The sequence below is a fragment of the Dryobates pubescens genome, chromosome 36 (genome assembly GCF_014839835.1).
Source record: "Dryobates pubescens isolate bDryPub1 chromosome 36, bDryPub1.pri, whole genome shotgun sequence".
NCBI classification, from domain to species: Eukaryota; Metazoa; Chordata; class Aves; order Piciformes; family Picidae; genus Dryobates; species Dryobates pubescens.
Window position 1 is genome coordinate 1,498,314 of NC_071647.1, and position 23,523 is coordinate 1,521,836.

General features: G+C 54.5%; 1 protein-coding gene across 1 annotated transcript; it reads left to right on the top strand.

Annotated features, from left to right (window-relative positions):
- The first annotated feature begins 3,144 nt into the window (after nucleotides 1–3,144).
- LOC104303115 (SKI/DACH domain-containing protein 1-like) lies at nucleotides 3,145–5,358 on the top strand. The gene is given in 2 exon segments (XM_054176734.1): nucleotides 3,145–4,110; nucleotides 4,112–5,358. Coding segments are annotated over 2 exon segments (2,169 nt in total). The 3' UTR covers nucleotides 5,315–5,358.
- The last annotated feature ends 18,165 nt before the right edge of the window (nucleotides 5,359–23,523 follow it).

Consider the following 23,523-nt stretch of genomic DNA (forward strand, 5'->3'; position numbering starts at 1 on the left):
AGCGCCAGATTTTTTGTTTCCCCCTTTCTTTTTTTTTTTCTATTCATTTTTTCTCTTTTTTTTTCCCCTCCCCCCCCTTTTCCTTACTTTTCCTTTTAAAAACTTTTCCTTTTCCCCCTTTTTCTTCTTTTTTCTTTTTTTCTTTCCCCTTTTTAATTTTTTCCCTTTCCCCCATTTTTCTTTTTTTCCCCCTTTTTTCTTTTATCTTTTTCTTCATTATTTTTTAAATTTTCATGCTTTTTGTCACCCCTTTCCCCCATTTTTCTTTCGTCTTTTTCCCCTTGTTTCTTTTAAAAGTTCTTTTCCCTTTTTCTTTTTTCTCCCTTCCCCCTTCTTTTCTTTTTCTTCTTTTTTCTTCTTTTTTTAAATCTTCTTCTTCTTTTCTTCTTTTTTCTTCTTTTTTCCTTCTTTCTTCTTTTTCCTTCTTTCTTTTTTTCTTCCTTTTTCTTCTTTCTTCTTTTTTTCTACTTCTTTTCTTCTTTCTTCTTTTTTCTTTCAATCTTCTTTTTTTCTTATTTTCTTCTTTCTTCTTTTTTCTTGTCTTCTTTTTTTCTTCTTTTCTCCTTTCTTACTTTTTCTTTTTATTTTCTTCTTTTTTCTTCTTTCCTTTCTTCTTTTCTTTTTTCTTTTCTTCTTTTTTCTTCTTTTATTTTCTTTTTTCTTCTTTTATTTTCTTTTTTCTTCTTTTTTTTTTCATTCTTTCTTCTATTTTTCTTCTTTTTTCCTTCTCCTATTTTTCTTCTCTTTTTTTTTGTCTTTTTTCCCCCTTTTTTCCCTTTTTTCTTTTTTCCCCCCTTTTTTCTTTTTTTCCTTTTTTTTTTTTTTAACCCCCTTCCCCCCCCCCCCCCCTTCTTTCCTTAAAAGAAAGAATTTGGAAGAGGAAAAAAAAAAACACCTAAAAGATGCCAAGTGAATAAAGCCACCCGTGTGTGAGTAAAGAAAAAAACCCCCAACCCAACCCAAGGATATCCATAGCTTTGCATCGCTTTTCTTTGCCACATCTTTGATCCCTTATCCCGGAGAATAAATACAGTAATTGGCAATTAATAAGGAATTCCGCGCCGGGCTGAAGGATGAATCCTGCCGGAGTCAATCTCTCTCTCTTTTTTTTTTTGGAGCAGCTGAGTAATATCTTTCACGCTTTATTAAATAGCTACGCGCACGAATTTCCCCCCCTCCCCCTTCCCCTCTGCCCTCCCCACCCCGTTCTCCCTCACCTTCCTTCCCCCCCCCACCCCCCATACCCCACCCTGGCTAAATTTGGGAAGGAGCAAATCCCCTAGGTGGAGGCGGGGGGGGGGGGGCCGGAAAATAAATACAATAAACCAAAATAATCCCCAAACCCCCACAGCTAAAAGCGCGGAAACAAAGCGGAGGCAGCCGCGCTGCCATCACCTCGAGAGCCGCGGTGTAATTTGGATTTATTTGGAAAAGGATAGGGGGTGAAAAGGGGGAGGGGGGGGGGGGGGGAAACAACCAACCCACCCCCGGGGGCTGCCTCCATTGTGTGCGCGGGGTTTGGGGCGGTGAAGCCGCGGGCACGCCCCGGGGAACCGCGTTTCTTGCGCGGAGTGTTTGGTACGGTCCGAGCCAAAGGTGTGTGCGTGGGGTTTCTAAGGTGTTTTGTGGTTTGGTTTGGGGCTTTTTTTTTTCGGAGGGGATTGGGGGGGGGGAGGGGGGGGGGAGGGGGGGGTTGCGGGGGGGAGGTTGGAAGGGGGTGTGCGTGTGAAATGTTGGGGTTTGGTGACATCACGGCGCTGGAGTTGCCCAATCAGCTGGTGGGTGGGGGGGGGGGGGACGCTCCGTGGGGTGTTCCCTAGAATATACCGGGCCGCGGCGGAGGGGCCGCGAGTGCGGAGCCCGAGGAAGGTGGGAGCCGCACCGAGCCCCTGCCTCCCGGACAACCTCCCCCCCCCCCTACCCCCACCCCTCTACCATTTTTCCATTCCCTCCCCCCCCCCACCTCCTTCGCCATCCCCCTTTTCCTCCTCCCTTCTTGTCAGGAGCTTTGTTTGCTTAAGCATCTCAGAGGCTTTGCCCAGCAAAAAAAAAATTCACCCTCTCACCCCCTGTTTGCTTGTTGATTCCTTCCCCTCCTTACCTTCCCCCCCACCCCCCCGCAAAAAAAAAAAAAAAAGAAAAAGGAAAAAAAAAAAAAAAAAAAAAAGGAAAAAAAGAAGAAGGAAAAAAAAAGGGGGGGGGGGGGAAGAAAAGAAAGAGAGAGGGGGAAAAGAGGGGAAAAAAGAGGATTATTTTGGCAGTGGAAGGTGGGGAGAGCTGCGCTGCCGCGGGGTGGGAGGTGGCTGGGGTGGGGGCAGCCTGAAAGATGTGAGATGTTTGACTTCTTTTTTTCTTTCTTTTCTTTTTTTTTTTATCCCTTTCCTTTTCTTTTTAATTTTTTTTTTTGGTGTTTTTAAACCGTTTTAAAAATCTCTTGGTTATTTTTGTTTGTTTGTTTCCCTTGGGGAGGGGGAAGACGAGGAGCGAAGCCCCGGTGCAGGAGGAGGAATTGGGTGCTTGGAAGATGTTGAAAACCATTGACTGGAGCGTTTGGAAAGGGAGATCGACTGCTTTGGATTAATTTTTCCCCCCCCCCCCCTCCCTTTTTGGTTTTGGGTTCGTTTGGGGATTTTTTTCCCTCCTTTCCCCCCCCCTTTTTCCTTATCTTCTTTTTTTCCCTTTCTTTTCTTTTCCCCCCCTTTTTTCTTTCCTTTTTCCTTTTTTTTTTCTGTTCTTTTTTTTCTTCTTCTTTTTTTCCCTCTCTTTTCTTTTCTCCCTTTTTTTTTTCTTTTTTCCTTTTTTTTCCTGTTCTTTTTTTCCCTTTTATTTTAAAATCTTCTTCCCCCCCCTTTTTTTTTTCTCTTTTCTTTCCCCCCTCTTTTTTTTTTTCTTTCTATTTTTTCCCCCCCCTTTCCCCCCACAACCCCCCCTCCTTCTTTTTATCCTTCCCTCCCTCTTTCCTCCCCCCCCCTCCCCTCCCTCCCTACCTCTCCGGAGGGGTAGGGATGTGTGTGATCAGGGAGTGGAAACAAAATATGTCCTTATTTTGAATGCCCCCCCCCGCCCCCACCCCACCTCCCCCTTTCCCTTCTTTTTTCTTCCTTTTTTTTTTTTGAAAGAGACAAAGTAAATGCTCCTTGCAAAATGTTCCTGACCTGCGAAGGGACCTTCGGAATTGTTCCAACCACCATGGATTACAATGGGGAAGCCAGGCCGGGGGAATTCCATGCTGGCTATCAAGAAATCGAAGGGATAAACTTGGGATACTTACAAATCAATGGCACCCAGATGTTTGCTCTGGCCCAGGTCCTCAGCGACCTGTTTAAGGATATCCCCAGGACCACCATCAGCAAAAAAATGGAAATTTTAAAGATCAAAAGCCGACGCTGCGATCTCCAAGAGCTCCGGACCCTCAAAGCCATCAACTCGGTGCCCACCCGGGCTGTGAAATGTTCCCTCATCTCCAAAGCGGACCTGGAGGCTCTTTGCACCTCCTGTAAGAGCCTCAGCCCCCGGAGGAGGAAAAGGAAAAGGAAGAGCAAGAGGAGGGAGCAGCTGCTGCTGCCGGACCCGGGGGAGCTCTTCCCCTGCCCCCGGCCCCCGCTCCTGCCGTCCTGCAGAGCCGGCGGCTGCTGCGCGGCCCCCGGCCCCCCAGAGCTGTCCCCTGCTTTCCCCAAGCCACGCTCGGAGCCGGCCCCACTGCTTCCGCAGCCTTTCCACAGGGCCTTCCCCGCTTTTGAGAAGCCTCCCCGGGGTCGGAAGGGCTGCGGGTTGGTGGCTCGGGGAGGGCTTTTCGCCGGCGTCCTGAGCGGGTACCCCCGAGACCTGGCGCTGCTGCATCCCGCGGCCGCGCATCCTGCGCAGGCGGCCGTGCTCGCCCCGCCAGGCCGGCGCAGGAGGGGTTCCTGCTGTGCCAAGGGTCTCTTCCCGGTGGAAAAAGGACCCGTGGTCCCCAGGAAAGGCCGCTCCTCCGTTTTTCCCGGTTCCAAGAGGCAGGGAACCTCCGCCGGCTACTCCAGCGACTCGGACTCCAGCCTGGACTTCGGTGGGTCCAGCCCCGCCACCTCCAGCGACTCGTCAGAGGAGGAGGAAGAGGAAGAGGAGGAGGAGGAGGAGGAGAGGGGACACTTCATGCAGCAGCGAGGAAGGCAGCTCCTCGGAGTCGGAGAGCAGCTCGCTGTGCAGCGGGGACTCGGTGCAGAGCACCCGGTACAGGCAGGCGGCTCTGCCCCGCTTCCAACCGCAGCCTCCCCGGGAACCCCTCAGTGAGGAGCGTCCTGCCGAACCCCCTCCGTGCGTAGGCAAAACCCTTCGTCCCGACCACAACCTCCTCTTCCTCTCACAGCATCTCTGGGCCAGGACTTTGCGAGCATCAACTTTGGAAACTTTGAGCCCGGCCGCGGCGCTGGGCTCGGGGGTTCAGCCGCTGCCGGAGCTCTACGCAAAGCAGGAGGCCTCCCCTTCCTCCTCCTCCTTCTCCTCCTCCTCCTCCCCCCCTCCCTCCCCAAGCAGCACCCCTGGGGGGGCTCAGCAACAAAAGGAGGGCGGCTTTGGGGACGCGGAGCCCTGCGCCAAAGGGAAGGATTTGCACAAAGATGCCTCGAACAATAGAAGCTCCTCAGGCCCCAGTGACCAGGCTGAGAAGCAAAACGCAGCTTTAACCGGGGGAGAGCCTGCCCCGACCCCCCCAACTCCCGAACCTGGGGAGGAGAACTTGGGATCGGTTCCCGACCCGGGGGAACCCCGTCGGGATCACTTTGACCGGCTGATCCGGCAATCCAAGCTGTGGTGTTATGCCAAAGGCTTCAACCTGGACGGGAAAAGTTTGCGGCACGGAGGGAGGACGGAGCCAGGGAAAGGTGCTGAGCTCAAACCCCCTCCCGGTCCCAAAAGAGCAGAGAGCCCCAGCACCTTGTCAAACAAAGCTTTGAGAGGCAGTGGCTCGGAAAGGAATGCCAAGCGCAGACGCCTTGCCAGGGGCACTGAGGCAGAAAGGCAACAGAGCTCCTCGAAAGGGAGGCCACAAAAGACTCCGAGGAGGAATTCCAGGAAGGGAAACACTCCCTGCAAACGCCTCGGCAGCGCCGGGCCGACCCCGCCTCGGAATTCCTTCAGCCTCATGGGCAACTTCCCATGCATTCCCTCCTTGGTCGTGGGGGAAGATGGGGATTTGTGCCCTGCCTCTTCCCTAGGGGTTAAAAACTCTTGGGTTCTCTCCAAAACTCACCCTTTGTGGAGCTGGCACCTGGGGGGCAACGCCATCCCCGTGCCCCCCAGCCTCAAATTCCGGGGCTATAGCTTGGAGGATCTCTAAGGACAGCGGACGGCCCGGAGGAAAGGTTTACATGCAACAGATGAGAGCTGCGAGGGGAGAGGGGGTCGGGGCGGGTGTGTGTGTGTGTGTGTGTGTCGGGAGGAGATGGGGTGCCCCTGGGGGTGTATGGGGGGGGAAGGGTCCCTCCGAGCCCTCGGGTCGCCCAAATCGGGGGTCCTCGGGTGGGGAAGGGGATTCCCGGAGGAGAGCCAGGTGGGATGAGGGAGGTGTGGGAGAGTTTGGGGGGGATGTGAGGAGGAGTGAGTGTGTGCGCGGCTTCGGCTGGGGGATCGGGGGTCACACAACAGGGGCGGGGGGGGGGGGGTTCCCCCCCCAGGCAGAGGGGATGGAATTGATTGGGGTTTTTTTATGATCGGCGTTTGTGACGGGGTCCGGTATTGGTTTATCGATGAGTTTGAAAGGACGAAACTAAACCAAGCGATGAAATCCAGGGCTGGACGGGAGCGGTGGTGGTGGTGTTGGCTATCTTCCCCCGGCCCCCCCCATCCCTTCCCCGCTGCCAAACGCGAGGAGTTATTCCCCGGAAAGGGATTTGGGATGAACCGTGCAGCTCGGGCCTCCCCCCAGCCCCACTCCCACCTCCCCTTCTCTCGCCTCTATGCCAAAACCAAACCCCCCAACACCCGCAAAAACAAGCCCCAACAAAACAAAACGACCCCAAACCCGAGGGAAGAACAGGATCTAATTCCTCCCTTTTTTTCCCGCGCCCCCCCCTTCCACAAACCCATTGGATTAAACCGATAATAATCCCACGCGGAGAGAAATAATGAGGCCATGCGGCAGGAACCCTCTTTTTGGGGTCCCAATCCCCCCCAAAGGCGGAGCTCCGAAGCGAGCTGTTAAATAGCAGCGAGAGATTTTTCTGTCTGCTTCAGGGGCAGGAAAGAAGACGGCGGGGGGGGGAGGAAACCCCAAACAACCCCAAACAGCTTAAAAAAAGGGGGGGGGGGGGAGGGGAGGGGAAGGGAGGGAGGGGAAAAAACACCCAACCCAACCAACTTTAAAAAGAGCAGGAAATTCGGTTTGCTAAAAAGAAAAGAGGAGCCTTGGAGAGGAAGTGATTCCAAACTGCTGCAGGGGTATTAAAAGAGGAGGTGGGGGGGGGAAAGGGGGGGGAAAAAAAGCAGGGGGGTGGCGGGGAGGGAGGAGGGGGAAAGGGAGTCGTTTGCTGGCTAATCATCCCAACTCCGCTCGCCTGAAGGTAACCGGCCTGGAAAAGCTTTACCGGCCCAAAAGAAATAGGATCCAGAAGCGTTTGGGAATAGGATCCAGATGGACAATTTGATCTTTTTCCTTCCTTCCCCCCCCGCCCCCCGACCCCCCACCCCCACCCCCCCGCTCCCCGAGCTCCGGAGAGTGGAATGCGGGGAAGAATGCGGAGGGGAATTTTTTCTGGTCTCCTCTGCAGAGGAAATCGTATCCCAGTTTAACTTTCCTCCCCGAACCTTTGGAACTGGCGCTTCGGACTCTTTGCTGATGCGATTTCCACTCCCCCCCCCCCTCCCCCCCTCCATCCCCCCCCCCCCCCCCCCCTCGCCCCCCTTCCCCTTCTTTGGCATCAAAAGCCCGGCAGGCTCTCTGAAGTTCGCTCCTCGTCGCCAAACCTGAAGTAAATCAAAGCTTAGAGCTTTGGGGTTTTTAATTATTATTATTTTTATTCTCGTTATCGTTATTATTATTTTGGGGGGGGGCTTTTAGCTGCTTTGGATTTATTTTTTTCCCCCCCTCCCTCTTTATTTGAGTTTACTGGGGTTTTTTTTTCGCGGCAGAAACCAATCTCTGCAGCAAAAAAGAAAATTTAATTATGATAAATAAATCTCTGCAGCAAAAAAGGAAGAAGATAATAAAATACCAATAATTAATACCGAGAGCAAAATCTTCGCTCAGCCCTCGTTTTAGGGGGGGGTGGGTGGTGGAAATTGCCTTTATATTTCGGTTATGTTTTTTTTTAAACCCATAATTCTAAACTATATCATTTCCTCCTCCTCCCCCCTCTAAAAGAATAAATTTCAAGCCTCCTCTTAATGCCTTTTGAGGGCGAGAAAAAAATCCTCCCCGGGTTGAAAAGAAAGAAAAAGAAGAAGCAAAGATTCCAACCTTCAACTGCCCGGTTGGGATCTTTCTTTCTTTCTCTCTTTCTCTCTTTCTTTTCTTTCTCTCTTTCTTTTCTTTCTTTTCTTTCTCTCTTTCTTTCTCTCTTTCTCTCTTTCTCTTTCTTCCTTTCTTTCTCTCTTTCTTCCTTTCTCTCTTTCTTTCTTTCTCTCTCTCTTTCTCCCTCTCTTTCTCCCTTTCTCTTTCTCTTTCTCCCTTTCTGTCTCTCTTTCTCCCTTTCTCTCTCTCTTTCTCCCTTTCTCTCTCTCTCTCTCTCTCTCTCTCTCTTTTTCTCTTTCCTTTCTCTCTCTCTTTCTCTCTCATTCGCTCTTTCTTTCTCTTTCTTTCTCTCTCTCTCTCTCTCTTTCTTTTTCTTTCTTTCGGGGGAGTTTTCATTCCACCAGTGGCTTAACGACCACCAAAAAAAGGACATTTTTCAGGCCTTTTGCATCGCTCCGGGTTGGTTTTTTTTCCCCCCCTCCCTTTTCTTCCTTTCTTTTTATCTCTTGCTGATGTTGGATTGTGCCTAAAAACGATGTCTGTTTGACTTGGGCTTTTTAAAAGTGGTTTTGTTTACTTTCGGTGAAACTCTCGATTTTTTTTTGGCCTTTTTTCCCCCCTTTATTTTTTCCCTTTTTTCCTTTTTTTTTTTTTTTTTTTCCCTTTTTTGGCTTTTTTTTTTTGGCCTTTATTTTTCTCGATCCCCTCTCGGAGCGAAATAAAACAGCGAATTTTGTCGCCGTCCCCAAACCTTCGCACAGCCGCGGGCGGGGAGGGGGAAAGAAAATCCACCCTACCCCCCGCCCCCAGAAAAAAGCCCTGCCAGAAAAGCCGATTTTGGGGGCGGTTTCGGGGCACCAAAAAAGCCACAAAATGATTTTTTCCCTGCCTTGCAACCTCCTTTTTTTTCCCCCCTCCTCCTCGGTCTAACCTACCCCGGGACAGACACACAAGACAGAGCCAGGTTGGGGATCACAGTGGACACTTATTGGGGGGGGGGTCGGGGTCTTGAGCCTCCTCTCCTTGCCGAAATCCAGATTGGGTTGAAAAAAATGTGTTTTCTAGGAAAAAAAACCCAAACAAACACCGTAATGATGCAAAATAAAGGCTTGGGAGGGTCGGTGAGACGCGAGCGGGACCGCGGGAGGCAGCCTGGGCCTCGCCAAGCGCCGCCGCCGCGGAGAAACCCGAGGAGAATTCCTCCCTCCTTCCCCCCCCTTAAACTCTCTCCCGAGGTCCGCGCTGGGAATGGATGTTAAAATAAATCAAATCTATCTATAAATAGCTCTAAAAAAAACCCCAACCCCCAGAGCAAAGCCCCTCCAGACCCCCACCCCGCAGCTCCTTTTATTTCTATTTCAGCCGAATAACTCAGGAATATTTCGAAAGGGATAAAAAAAGCCCCAAATCACCTCGGGAAACGGGGACGGGGGTGGGGAGGGTTTGAGGAGAGGTTCAGCCACCCGTGGGGGATTTTCCTCGGTGGCTAAACGCATCCGTGGGGTGGGGGGCGTGCGGAAAACACGGTGTGGCGGGGAAGGGGAGGAGGTGGCCGGGGTGGGTTGAAGCCACGATCTGGCCTCACGCAGGCAGACGTGACACGTCCCAACGGATTGATCCTCTCGCCCACAGCCGGGCGTGCGTGGGGAAGTGTTGGGATCTGTCCTAGAATGTGCTGGGGAGGGGGAGGGGAGGGTTGGGGTCGTGAACATGTGAAATACCTCAAAACCTTCCACGTTAAAATGCTCTTCGGGGGGTGGGGGTGGTGGGGTGGCTCCCCGAGGAGTGGAAGCCTCCCGGTCCCAGCCGGAGGGGAAAGAGAAGGAGCAAATCATTAGCAGGATAATTGTTGTGCTCGTTGTGATCCTAGGTTCGGTTTTTAAACCGGGGGAAGGGAATTAATTGAAATAATAATGATGATGATAATAATAACAACAACAAAACAGCCGGGGGAAAAAAAAGGGGGGGGAATAATCGTCCCAGGAAATCGCCAAAAAGAAGCCGGAGAGAGGCTGGAGAAGCCTTGGAAAGAAACAGAGCAAAGTAGGAAAGAATCGAGAAAAGGAAACCTTAAATTTTCTTTAGCTAAAAGAATCCATTTTGGCCTTAAGAAAGAAAAAACAACAAAGAAAAGGGGGGTGGGGGGAAAGAAAGATAAAGGAAAATAAAGAGGAAATCCAGGCGATGGTTGGGGGGAGGAGGGGAGGGAGAAGCAAAACCTTCCGTGGGACACAGCAAACCGGTTTGTGGGTTGGAGTAAAGGGAGATCACCAGGACAGCATAAAGGCCAAAAAAGAAAAGGAAAAGGCACCTTAGTGACGCTGCTTTGGGTCCAGCTGGGTGCAAAAAGAGCTAAAAAAGAAAAAGAAGAGAGGATTTTATTGTATTTTGCTTGGGTTGTTGTTTTTTTTACCCCTATTAAAAAAAATAAATAAATGTCTGGGTGGGAGAAGAGCATTAAAAATATATATATATATAAATAAATATCTTGTAAAGAATGAAAGGAAGTGAAAGGAAAGGAAAGGAAATAAAGGAAATGAAATACAAGGGAAGAAAATGAATTAAAGTGAAATAAAGTAAAAGGAAAGAAAAAGGAAAGGAAAGGAAAGGAAAGGAAAGGAAAGGAAAGGAAAGGAAAGGAAAGGAAAGGAAAGGAAAGGAAAGGAAAGGAAAGGAAGGAAAGGAAAGGAAAGGAAAGGAAAGGAAAGGAAAGGAAAGGAAAGGAAAGGAAAGGAAAGGAAAGAAAAAGAAAGAAAAGGAAAGAAAATAAAAGAAAAAGAAAGAAAAGGAAAGGAAAAAAGGAAAGAAAAGGAAAGAAAAGGAAAATAAGATGAAAGGAAAGGAAAGAAAAGGAAAGAAAAGGAAAGAAAATGAAAGAAAAGAGAAAGAAATGAAAGGAAATAAAAGACAAGAAAATGAAAGAAAATGAAAGAAAATAAAAGAAAATGAAAGAAAAGGAAAGGAAAAAAAGGAAAAAAGGAAAGAAAAAAGGAAAGAAAAGGAAAATAAATAAGATAAAAGGAAAGGAAATAAAAGGAAAGGAAATAAAATGAGGGAAAATAAAAGAAAAGGAAAGAAAAGAGAAAGAAATAAAAGGAAATAAAAGAAAAGAAAATGAAAGAAAAGGAAAGAAAATAGAAAAAGAAAGAAAAGGAAAGGAAAAAAGGAAAGAAAAGGAAAGGAAAATAAAAAGGGAAATAAAGAGGGAAATAAAAGGAAAATAGAAGAAAAAAAAAGGTAACTAAAAGATAACTAAAAAGGTAACGAAAAGAAAACTTTACTGCAAAGCTGCTGCTGAATCGCAGCCTTGCTTCAGACTCAGGAAAAAAAGAGATCTCAGCTTGGATCCGGTGAGGATTTATTTGGGGGTGGGGCAGTGGTTTTGGTTTGGGTTTGGGGTTGTTTTGGGTTTTTTTTTGGGGGGGGGTGGGGTGGTCAGGGATAATTTTTTTCCGCTCTTTGCTTTGCTGGATTCAAACTCAACTCCTTCCCCCCCCCACCCCCCCCAGCCCCTCCCTGCCTCTCTCCTCAGCCAGGTGAACGACAGCGCTGGGGGCGGGGGGAGGTTTCTCTGCTGGACACCTCACATCCACGGGGGGGGGGCTTCTACCCAGGGATAATTTATTTTGGGGGGGGGGGAGGGAGGGGAAGGGGAGGCTTGAGGTGGTTGCGGAGGGAGAGTCGTTAAGGGCTGGGTGCCCCCAGCCGCCGCCGCCGCCTCTCCCATCCCCTTGCTTCTGGCTGAAAAATAATCACCCAGGGGGAGGTCGAAGCTTTTCCCAGCCATGATTTAGGGGCTTTGGGAGAGGGGGGGGGGGGGGGGGGGGGGGGGGGGATATTTTAAGGGGGGGGTGGGGGTGGATTTGACCCTCTCTTTATTTATTTGAAGCTGTTTTGAAGGGCTGTGACGATGAAAATGTTCCTTCCTGCGTGCAATATGGACTCTAGGCTGAGAAATAAAGAAGTACCTTCGCTTGTCGGGTTGTTTTTGATACAGATCTGCCCGATTCTGAGCCCTTTTTATTCCGGGGGGTGGGGTGGGTGGTGTGCGGGGGGGGGGGGGGGGGATGCTCATTTTGGGGCTGAAATCCTGGTTTCGGCCAGCCCCTTCCTCCCAGCACCCGCGCCGGTGCGCGGCCACGCGGAGGTGGCGCTGGGGGCTTGCGTGCTGCTGCTCCTCGTCCAGCTGTGGCCCTGCGCATCTGGATGTGTGCCTTGCTTGGTGGGGAAGCTCCTCAGCTGGCACCCACCTGGAAGGGCTGGCACCCACCCGTGGGCGCTGTGAAAGCGGGGAGGGAAGGGTGGGTGGGTGCCTGCTGGCTCCGTCTGGGGTCGTGGCCACATCCTGGTGCCTGCTTGGCAGCCGAGCTGTGCCCAGCTGTGTGGGGTGGCAAATGTGTGCCCCAGCTGCTTTGGGGGTGTTTCTGAGGGCACATTTTGTCCCCCCAGGCCTAATTTCTCTGGACACATTTTGCCCCCAACCCCCTTTCTGAGGGCACATTTTGCCCCCAACCCTTTTTCTGTGGGCACATTCTGTCCCCAACCCCTTTCTGAGGACATATTGTGTCCCCAAATCCCTTTCTGAGGACACATTTTGACCCCAAATCCCTTTCTGTGGACATATTCTGTCCCCAAATCCCTTTCTGAGGACACATTTTGACCCCAAACCCCTTTCTGTGGACATATTCTGTCCCCAAATCCCTTTCTGAGGACACATTTTGACCCCAAATCCCTTTCTGTGGACATATTCTGTCCCCAAATCCCTTTCTGAGGACACATTTTGACCCCAAAACCCTTTCTGTGGACACATTTTGACCCCCAGACCCCTTTCTGAGGACACATTTAGCCCCTAACCCTTTTTTTCTGAGGGCACATTTCGCCCTCCCCCCTCTTTTTCCTCCTCCTTTAATCAGCAATCAATATCTCCTTCCCTTCTAAATCACAACCTGGAGCCTGATCCCCCCAGACATGTGGTTCTGTTTTGAGGGCCTCAGGAGTTTGTGCCCTGCATGGAAAGAGCACTCCAGAGAGGTTTAATTCTTTCCCAAAGGGAAAAACATGGCCAAAGGAGAAGGGAGGAGGAGGAGGAGGAGGGGAAGGGGGAAGAGGAGGGTGGTGGTGGGGGGAAAGATCCCAATGGAGCAGCATCAGCAGAGCCCAATCCAAACACCAACCCCCAGCATGGATCAGAGTCCCCCAAAGTGGTTTTGGGGGGGTGGGGGGTGGGAAAGGGTTGGCATTCCAACCTGGGAAGCATTTCCCTGGCTCTATCCCAGCCAGGAAGATTTTCCCCTCCAAAGAGATGGAGGGGGGGGTGGTGGAATTAATGGGAAGAGAAACAAAACTCTTCCCCCCCTCGCCCCCCAGCCAGAACCTCATTAGCTGTGATTAATAACCAGCGGTGATTGGATTGCTCTAAACCCACCCAATGACCTCACTTCTGGGGGAGGCCAGGGAGAACACCACCCCCCACCCCCCAATTCCTCTCCCTCCCCCCACTTTGAACCCCCAATCCCCCCCAAATTACCCCAAAATATCAACCTCCAAAGCCATTTATGTCTCCTTCCTCCCCCCCCTCCTCTCCCCCCCCACTTCTCCTCCTCCCCCCCCCCCCCCCCCCCTTTTGCCTCCTCCTTTCCACCTCCAAATGAATCCCACTTCAAACCACTCCAAATTTCCAGAGCCAAACCCTGGGATCAACTCGAGGAAAGGGGAGGCAGCAAGATCCCCCCCCCCCCCCCCCCCCCCCATCCCAACCCCCCCTCCCCACCTCCACCACCGCCCCCCTTCACCCCACCCCCCCGCCCCCGGGGGCTAATAGCTGCCAAATGACCCTCCTGCTATTATTATTATTGTCTCTTAAAGACGGTAATTTAATAATGACCTTAATTATCTGAAGGGAGCGACATGGGACACCCCCCGCCCCCTCGCCCCTCCCCCCCTTCGACTTAGGGCTGATTTATGCCTAAAAAACTCCGGGGGAGGGGGGGGGGACTGGGGTGGGGGGAGGGTGCTTGGAATGAGGAGGGGGTGATTAGGGGAGGGAAAGGGTTATTGGGGTGGGGAAGAGGGGGATTGGGGGTAAATAGAGGGGGGGACTGGGGTGGAGAGGGAGGGATTGGGGTAGGGAAGGGGTTGTTGGGGTGGGGAAAGGGAGGATTGGGGTAAAGGGGGGGGACTGGGGTGGGGAGGGAGGGATTGGGGTAAGGAAAGGATTATTAGGGTGGGGAAAAGGGGGATTGGGATAAAGAGGGGGGGATGGGGTGGGGAGGGAGGGATTGGGGTAGGGAAAGGGTTATTGGGGTGGGGAAAAGGGGGGTTGTGGTAAAGGGGGGGATGGGGTGGGGAGGGAAAGGGTTGTTGGGGTGGGGGGAAAGTGGATTGGACTGGGGAGGGAGTGATTGGGGTTGGGAAAGGGTTATTGGGGTGGGAGGGGGTGATTAGGGTAGGGAAAGTGGCATAGGGGTAAAGAGGGGGGGACTGGGGTGGGGAGGGAGTGATTGGGGTAGGGAAAGGGTTGTTGGGGTGGGAAAAAGGGGATTGGAGTGGGGAGGGAGTGAGTGGGGAGGGAGTGACTGGGGTCAGGAGAGGGTTATTGGGGTGGGGAGGGGGTGATTGGGGTAGGGAAAGGGTTATTGGGGTGGGAAAATGGGGACTGGAGTGAGGAATGGGGGATTGGGGTAAAGAGGGGAGGGGACTGGGGTGGGGAGGGAGTGATTAGGGTAGTGAAAGGGTTATTAGGGTGGGGAGAGGGTGATTGGGGTGGGGAAAGGGGCATAGGGGTAAAGAGGCAGGGACTGGGGTGGGGAGGGACTGATTAGGCTAGAGAAAGGGTTATTAGGGTGGGGAGAGAGTGATTAGGGTAGGGAGAGGGTGATAGGAGGAGGGGAAAAACCCCCTCCCCAGGCCCAGGAGGTGGTGCTGGGGGAAGCCAGGAGGGAGCTGCTGCATTTATTTAGTTTAGTGTCAGGGTGCTAATGATAAATTGGATGGCAGGGGAGGGGCTGGGGGTAAAGCAGCAAGCTGGGAGGAGGTGGGGAGAGCAGAGTAACCCCCTGGTAAGGCTGAGCTGGGGGTTGGGAGAGCGTAGGGGTGGGGGGCGGGGGGTGTGTGAGGGATTAAGTGTCACTAAAGGCCTTTCATTTGCCATGTTTACACGCAGTCAATAGAAGAGAAGGGACAAGGGTTGATTGTGAGTGATGAGGCTCTGGCTGACTCCCACGTTATCAATATCTCCCTCAGAAAAAATAAGAGGGAGAGAGAGAGGGAGGGGAGGGGAGGGAAAAAAAGAAGGAGAAGGAGAAAAAAAGAGGACTAATAAAAAAAAAAGAAGTTTTTTTCTAAGAGAAAAAGAAAGAAAGAGAGGAAAAGAAGAATTTCTCCCCCAAAGCTCTCTGGAAGGTGGAGGTTTGACCCTCCCCAGCCAAACCACAAAGCCCTCTGGAGGAGCTTTCAGCTGTTCCATATAAATCTGAGGGCTCAAGAGGTGGAGTTTATGCTTTTAGCAATTGAAAGAAATTACCTTAAATGAGGCCATATGGGAGGCTTGGGCTCATCCTCCTCCTCCTCCTCCTCCTCAGCCTTCTCCTCCTCCCCCCACCCTACAAAAAAAAATCAAGGAGGGTTTTGCTCAGGGCTTGGTCAGGGAAAGGGAATTTGGGGAAGGGTTTGGGTCAGAGAAAGGGAATTTGGGGAAGGAATTTGCTCAGGAAAAGGAACTTTGGGGAAGGCTTTTGCTCAGGGAAAGGCAATTTGGGAAGGTTGGGGAAGGATTTTGGTCAGGAAAAGGAACTTTGGGGAAGGCTTTTGCTCAGGGAAAGGCAATTTGGGAAGGTTGGGGAAGGATTTGGGTCAGGAAAAGGAACTTTGGGGAAGGCTTTTGGTCAGGAGAAGGAAGTTTGGGGAGGTTGGAGAAGGATTTTGCTCAGGGAAAGGGAATTTGGGGAGGTTGGGGAAGGATTTGGGTCAGGAAAAGGAACTTTGGGGAAGGCTTTTGCTCAGGGAAAGGAAATTTGGGGAGGCTGGGGAAGGATTTGGGTCTGGAAAAGGCAATTTGGGGAAGGATTGGGGTCTGGAAAAGGCAATTTGGGAAGGTTGGAGAAGGAATTTGCTCAGGAAAAGGCAATTTGGGAAGGTTGGGGAAGGATTTGGGTCAGGAAAAGGAACTTTGGGGAAGGCTTTTGGTCAGGGGAAGGAAGTTTGGGAAGGTTGGAGAAGGATTTTGGTCAGGAAAAGGAAATTTGGGGAAGGATTTTGCTCAGGGAAAGGGAATTTGGGGAGGTTGGGGAAGGATTTGGGTCTGGAAAAGGAAGTTTGGGGAAGGATTTTGGTCAGGGGAAGGAAGTTTGGGGAAGGAATGTGGTCAGAAAAAGGAAATTTGGGGAGGCTGGGGAAGGATTTTGGTCAAGGAAAGGGAATTTGGGGAAGGAATTTGCTCAGGAAAAGGAAATTTGGGGAGGTTGGGGAAGGATTTTGGTCAGGGAAAGGCAATTTGGGGGAGGCTGGGGATTTTTTGGTGCCTTAAATTGATGGTTCAGAGCTGGAATCCTTCTTTCAGTGTCTGAAATCCACATTTTGGTGTCTGAAATTCATATTTCAGAACTGGGTCCCTGGGGTGCAGGTCAGGATGAGGATCCCTGGGGTGCAGGATCCCTGGGGTGCAGGATCTCTGGGGTGCAGCTCAGGATGAGGATCTCTGGGGTGCAGCTCAGGATGAGGCTCCCTGAGGTGCAGGACCTTGGGGTGAAGCTCAGGATGAGGTTGCCCAGAGTGCAGGACCCTGGGGTGCAGGTCAGGATGAGGATCCCTGGAGGTGCAGGATCTCTGGGGTGCAGCTCAGGATGAGGATCTCTGAGGTGCGGGACCCTGGGGTGCAGGTCAGGGTGCATGGCTGGGTTGTGAGACTATTTGGTACAGTTCGAGTGGAGGCTCCCTGGGGGTGCAGGACCTTAGGGTGCAGCTCAGGATGAGGCTCCCTGCATTGCAGAGCCCTGAGGTGGAAGCAGTGCCCCCCCAGGTGCTGCTCCCACCCTGCTGAGGGCTTTCTCTCTGAGGACCCTTTTGGATTAGTGCAGTAACTAACTGGAGGAGAAGTTCTGGGCAGGAGGGAGGGCTCCCAGGAGGGATCTGGAGGTAAAGCTCAGTTGCTGCTCCAGAGATCAGGGAGGGGAGCAAAGTGGGATCAGGCAGAGCAGTTCTCCAGGCAAGTGGAGTGATGCCCTCCTCATCCTCCCAGCTTCCCCACCGATACCATCCTGGGGGTGCAGCCTCTCTGCCTCTCTTGGGTTAAAACAAAACCAGACCAGAGCCTTTGAGGGTCAAAAGGGAGGTGGGGGGCAGGGTTTTTCTTTACCTACCCCCCGGACAAAGATCCCTTTGAATGTAATCAGGCAGAAAAGAAACCTCTTCCCTGTGTGGTGGTGTAGGAGGAGGGGGGAGCAGGGTTAGGGCTGCCCTGGAAGGTAAAAGGAGATCCCATTTGGCTTGCAACAATGAGAGCTTTATGAATGTGCTCAAAGCCCCCTCCCCAGCCCCCCACCCCCCCCAGGGCGAGGATGTTGCTGTGTTTCCCGGTGGACAAAGCAAAGGTGGTGGTGGTGGGGAGGAGGCAGAGCGATGGCCTGGCCTGGAGGGGACACTGGGGACAGGCACAGAGGGGTGGCAGGCAGAGGGCTGGCTGGGTTGTTCTTTGGGTTGGGTTTTCCCCCCCTTCTTCTCTGGGGGGATGGTTTCTAGGGCTCCCATCCTGCTCCTGCCCTCAGGGAGTGCTTGGTGAGGCAGGGACCTGCAGCAAGGAGCAAGGCAGCTCCTTGCACCTGGCTCCAGTGCTTCCATTTCCTGCTGGAGACCCTTCCCACAGCGGGGCTGAGCCTGTCTCCAGCCACAAACTTCACCAGGGTGCTTTTTGCTTCAGCTGTCACCTCCCCAAGCCCCAGCCAGGGTTGCCCAATTTTGCCCCAATTTGCCCCAGTCCCCAGCCAGGGTTGCCCCAAGCCCCTCCTTGCGCTGGGAGCCTTCTCCTTCGGTGTAAATCACTGTTGGGGCTGCGGGGTGGCCCCCACTGGGGTGCCCACAGTCCCTGGTGCTTCGGGGGGGGCTTTTCTGGGTGACTTTGTGCACTCCTGGGGTGGATGCCACAGCTCTTTTCCCTGCTCAGAGGCAACAACCTCTTGGGGGAGGGCTGGAGGGGCCGATCCCGGTCGGGGGTGGGGTAGGGGCAGATTTTTAGCACGGGAGGGATTCAATTCGGCGGTTTTAGGGGGGGTTGAGGGGGGAGCTGCTGGAACTGGAGCTGCCCACAGGGGGGCAACATCTGCCCAGTAAGTGGCGAGCTGCTGCGCTGGGGCTCTGCTCCTACAGGTAGAGGGCGGGGGGGTGGGGGGGAAGAGCTCTCCTGAAAGGGGTGAGGTTTGGGGTCCAAAATCAGGGGTTTGGGGGCTCCCTCTGTTGTGTTTTGGCTGAGAGGTGGTGGTGGTGTGGTGCTGAAAGGGAAGGTCTTGACCTTGCTCCACCTCCAGCCAGAGTGATGCTGTGTGTGGAGGTGCTGGAGGCTTTGGTGGGGGGGTGCTGGAGGCTTTGAGGGGGGTGCTGGCCTCCTGCAGAGCTGGGCAATGGTTGGGTTTGATGATCCTGAAGGTCTTTTCCAACCTCAGTGACTCCAACAGGGAGCTGGAGGCAGGGGGTATGGAGTTGCTCATCTTAGGGTCATGGAATGGTTTGGCTGGAAGGAGCCTCTGAAGGTCATCCAAGTCCAAGCCCCCTGCAGTCAGCAGGGGCAGCCCCAACCAGAGCAGGTTGCTCAGAGTCCCAAACCTGCCCTGGGCTGGTGCCAGGCAGGGGGCAGCTCCTACCTCTCTGGGCAGCCTGGGCCAGGCTCTCCCCAGCCTCAGGGGCAAACATTTCTCCCTTCTCCCCACTCTCAATCTCCCTCTTGGAGTTCCAAACCATCCTCCCTTGGCCTGGCCCAGCAGCCCCTGCTCAAATCTCTGTCCCCAGCTCTCTGCTCAGCCCTTGGAGCACTGCAAGGCCACCAGAAGGTCTCCCTGGAGCCTTCTCTTCCCCAGGCTGCCCAAGCCCAACTCTCCCAGCCTGGCCTCCCAGCACTGCTGTGGCTTCCTCTGGCCCTGCTCCCCCAGGTCCCTGTCTGTGCTGAGGGCTCCAGAGCTGCCCCCAGGGAGACCTGAGGAGGGTCCCACCTCGTGCCAGGGGAGGTGGTGGCTGTGTCCCCTGGCAGCAAGGGCAACCCATGGAGGTCAGGGCTGCTGTGGGGGTCTCTCTCCTGCTCTCTTCCCTATCCCAGAGCTGGGTGGAGGGTTGGGAAGCTGCTGCCCCTTCTCTTGCTGGCCCCTGCTTCACAGCCTGGGGGGAGGAGGCAGAAGCTCTGATGGGTCACTTAGGGAGGCCCAAAGGGATTTGTAGTGCCCGGGGCAGAGGTTGGAGGTGGAAGCTTTAGCGAGAGCCTCACCCAGGCTGGGATTTGCCCTGGCTGGGCAGCCTCAGGAACCTGCTTTTCTTTTTGGAGGGGAGCAGCACCGTTTTTGCTGTAAGATCTGAGCCCTCAAGGGGCTTTTCCCATTCCTGGGGAGGACAAACAGGTGGGGGCTGGTTGGAATCCCCTGGAAAAACCCACCAAGCTTCCACCAAGCTACTCAACCTCTTCTCTTCCCACCACTTCAAAGCACTGACTTTGAGCTCTCCTCACATTCTTTCCCTCTGCCATTTAAACTCCTGAAAGAAGAGGAATTACACTTAAAAAGGAACTGAAATCCCAAGCCATTTCTCCTCAATCCTTTTCCTTTCACGGAGGGCAAAGGCAAAAAAAACCCAACCCCACCACCAACCCAGGACCCCAGATTTTTCCACACCAATTCCTTCAGGCAAGCGACTTCCATCTCCACCAGTTGGAATTTTCGGGGGGGAGGGAGGAGGGGGCTGAAAAATATTGAATCAAAACATTCCCAAACAGCCCAACTGTCGGCAAGGAACAGCTGCGCTCCTGTTCCTCAGCCTGAATGCTCATGAGGAGCTGAGCAGCAGCCTGGAGCTGAGTGTGCAGCCCTGTTCCCCGCCTCCCGTCCTGGGTCCGGGCAGCCCTGCTCCCCGCTCCTGTCCTGGGTCCGGGCAGCCCTGCTCCCCGCTCCCATCCCGGGTCCGGGCAGCCCTGCTCCCCGCTCCCGTCCTGGGTCCGGGCAGCCCTGCTCCCCACTACCCCGCTCCCGGGACCGGGCAGCCCTGCTCCCCCCCACCCCGCTCCCGTCCTGGGACCGGGCAGCCCTGCTCCCCCCTACCCCGCTCCCGGGACCGGGCAGCCCTGCTCCCCCCTACCCCTCTCCCGGGACCGGGCAGTCCTGCTCCCCCCTACCCCGCTCCCGGGACCGGGCAGCCCTGTTCCCCCCTACCCCGCTCCCGGGACCGGGCAGCCCTGCTCCCCCCTACCCCGCTCCCGGGACCGGGCAGTCCTGCTCCCCGCCCCCCAACCCGGTTCGGGCAGCCCTGCTTCCCCCGCCCCGGTCCGACTATCCCTACTCCCCTCTCCCGGGTCCGGGCAGCCCTGTTCCCCTCACCCCCCGGTCCGACTATCCCTGCTCCCCCCTCCCGGGTCCGGGCAGCCCTGCTCCCAGTTTGAGCATCCCTGCTCCCATTCTGAGCCCCTCAGTCACACAGATTGGGTCGGAAGGGACCCTCCAAGGGTCATCTTGTCCAGCCCCCCTGCACTCAGCAGGGACACCTCCAGCCGGAGCAGGCTGCCCAGGGCCACAGCAAGCCTGACCTTGAATGCCTCCAGGGATGGAGCTGAGCTCAACCACCTCCCTGGACAGCCTGCCCCAGTGTCTCTCCAGCCTCACTGTGCAGAACTTCCTCCTGATGTCCAACCTGAACCTCCCCTGCTCCACTTCCAAACCCTTGCTCCTCCTCCTGTCTCCACAGCCCCTTCTGTTCAGTCCCTTCCCAGCTCTCCTGGAGCTCCCTTCAGATACTGAAATGCAGCTCTGAGGTCTCCCTGGAGCCTTCTCTTCTCCAGGCTCAACAGCCCCAACTCTCCCAGCCTGGCCCCACAGCAGAGCTGCTCCAGCCCTCTCATCAGCTTGGTGGCCTCCTCTGGAACCTCTGCACCAGGTCGATGTGCTGAGGGCTCCAGAGCTGGCCCCAGCCCTGCAGCTGAGGTCTGAGCAGAGCAGGGGGGCAGGAGCCCCTCTCTGGACCTGCTGCCCACACTGCTGGGGATGCTGCCCAGGACACAGCCCTGTGGGGAGAGGCTGAGGGAGCTGGGGGTGCTCAGCCTGGAGCAGAGGAGGCTCAGAGGAGACCTTCTTGCTCTCTGCAACTCCCTGGAGGGAGGTTGGAGCCAGCTGGGGGTTGGCTTCTGCCATGGGCCACCCTGTGAACCACAGCCAGCAGCCCCATGCACCGCTAGGGAGCCCCTTCAGAGCTTCCCAGGAGGGGTTGGGTTGGAAGGGACCTTCAGGATCCTCCACTTCCAACCTCCCTGCCGTGAGCAGGGACACCTCCCACGGGGTGGGGACACCTCCCACCGGGTGGGGACACCTCCCACCGGGTGGGGACACCATTCCCTCCCTGAACCACCCCCCCCCCCAAAGCTCCTCCTGCAGAGTGGCTGATCTGGGGCTGAGGGGGTGCTCCAGGGCCCCCTTTTTCTGTTGTCCCCCTGACCTCTGCAGCTCCTGCAGCTAAGCCTCTCTCCAGCTCAGCCACTCTGTATTGCAAACCACGAAATGAAATGAAGTGGAGGGAGGGGGAGAGAGAGAGAGGGTGTGGGGGGGGGGCGGGGGGAAGGAAGTGTGTGGAGAGAGCTCTTCTAAAGAGCACCAAATTGTGTTGCCATGGAAACGGGAGGAGAAGCCCAGCCGCTGATGCTCTCCTGGGGCTCGGGGCTGCCTGTACCAGTCGAGATGTTTTCTCATCTCTCATTCTTTCTTCTCTTTCTTCTCTTTCTTTTCCCCCCCTTTCCTCCCTCTGTTTGTTTGGTTTATTTAATTATTTCGATCCCCTCTTTCACCCTTTGGAAATTCTCTCTTAGTGGACTCAGCTCAGGGCCCTGTGCCCTCTGCTTGCCCACAGGGCTGCAGGCAGAGATGAGATTTTCTTGGGGGGGGTGGTAGGGGGTGGGGGGGTGTTTTTATCTCTCTCCCTCAGTGCCCATCTCCTGCCTGGAGGTCGTGGAAGCTCTTTGGTTTTCCACAGCTGAGTTTTGGGGGTGCACAGGAAGCTGGGAGAAGCTCCCACCCCCTACTTGTGGCTCTGCCTCCTCGCAGCATCTCTGCTCCTGAGCATCCTTGCAGCTCTGGGAAGCAAAATGTGCTGGGAGGGGTGAGAAAAAAAACCCCTCCAACCCCAAAACAACTCCCCCCCAAACGTCCCTCTGCATGGAGTGATGGTTGGAGGCTTTCTGCAGACTCAGCTGAGGGCTGGGCACCTTCAGCTGGGGGGATCCTCCAACTCCAGGGGAGCTCTCGGGGTTTGCCTGAGGCTGGGTGGCTCTCCCTGGGTGTCAGCTCCAGGCCCAGCCCCGTGCTGGCCCTTGGCAAACTCAGTCCTCAGCGGGTTTTGGATGTCCAGCTGGCTGAGCATCCTCAGGGATGCAACTCTGCCTCTGCCAGCTGCCACTTTGTCCTCTGCAGAACATTTGGAGGCACTCAGGGTCACCAACCCCTCCTGTGAGCTCCCCCCCTGCTCCTGCAGCTTGCTTCCCTGCTGCTGGGATCCCCTGCTACTGCTGCTGGGATCCACTGGTGCTGGGATCCACTGGAACTGACACTGTGATCTATTGGTGTCGGGATCCCCTGGTACTGCTGCTGGGGTCTACTGGTGTTGGGATGCTCTGGTACTGATGCTGGGATCCCCTGGTGTTGATGCTGGGATCCCCTAGTAGTGGTGCTGGGATCCCCTGGTGCTGGGATCCACTGGAACTGGCACTGGGATCCACTGGCACTGGGATCCACTGGTGCTGGTGCTGAGATCTACTGGTGCTGGGATATCCTGGTATTGATGCTGGGATCCACTGGTGCTGGGGGGCCCTGGTACTGGTGCTGGGATCTGCTGGTACTGACATGGTGATCCACTGGTGCTGGGATCCACTGACACTGATGCTGGGACCCACTAGTAGTGGTGCTGGGATCCACTGGTGCTGGGATCCCCTGACACTGATGCTGGGATCTACTGATCCTGCGCTCCCCTGGCACTGGTGCTGGGATCCCCTGGTACTGGGAGGTGCCAGCAGCCTTTGGCATCTCTCTGGGAGGGAAGGCAGCAGGTTGGCTGCACAGCCCCAGCCTCAGCCCTGCCCTCTCTGAGCTTTATTCCTCTCTGCCCTGAGGGTGGTGTGGAGAGGAACTGCTGCTGCTCTGGGGCTGAGTCCCCTGGGGGGGGGGGGAGGGGGTGGATGTCTCTTCTTGCTGCGTGGTGCTGAGGGCAGAGACCCCCCCAGGCAAACCCCGAAGTGGGTCAGGGAGTCTCCGGAGAGAGGGCAGAGCTGTTGCTGGCAGGGTTTAAAGCCTGCAGGCGTTGCCTTGTCACAGCAGCCTGCAGCCCAGGGACCTGTTGGCCCCTGCTGGTGGGGGACAGGCGAGAATCTGCCCCCTCCCCATCCCCCACCCCTCCCTGCTCCTCTAATCCGCATCCTCGACGGCGTTTCGCCCCAAGCAGAAGCCAATTGCGGAGCTCTTGACTTTCAGTCGTGACTGATGGAAGCCTCGCTGCAAGGCCAATTCAAACCCGCCGAGGGCTCCGGCAGCGAAGCACTTCCAGCCCCACCCTTACAACCTGAAAGGCTTCGTGGATGCCAAGGTGCCCACCCCGGGGGCCCGGGGAGGTCCCCTCCGTGCTGTGGCTGCTGCCGTCTGCCTCGGGCAGCTGCATCGAGCCGGCCCTGGAAGTATTTAGGGGAGGGGAGAAAGTGCTGTGGAAAGGAATATTTAATTAGCCCCAAGAGGAGCATTAATTGGCTGCCTTAATTTGAAGCCTTGCCAGAGCCTGTTGTATTCCTACACCATTTAGCAGAGGATGGGGCTGGGAGCTCATTTGTAGGTCATGGTGATCTGCTCACATATGGAGGGCTCTGATGGCCAGGGCTGGGCAGC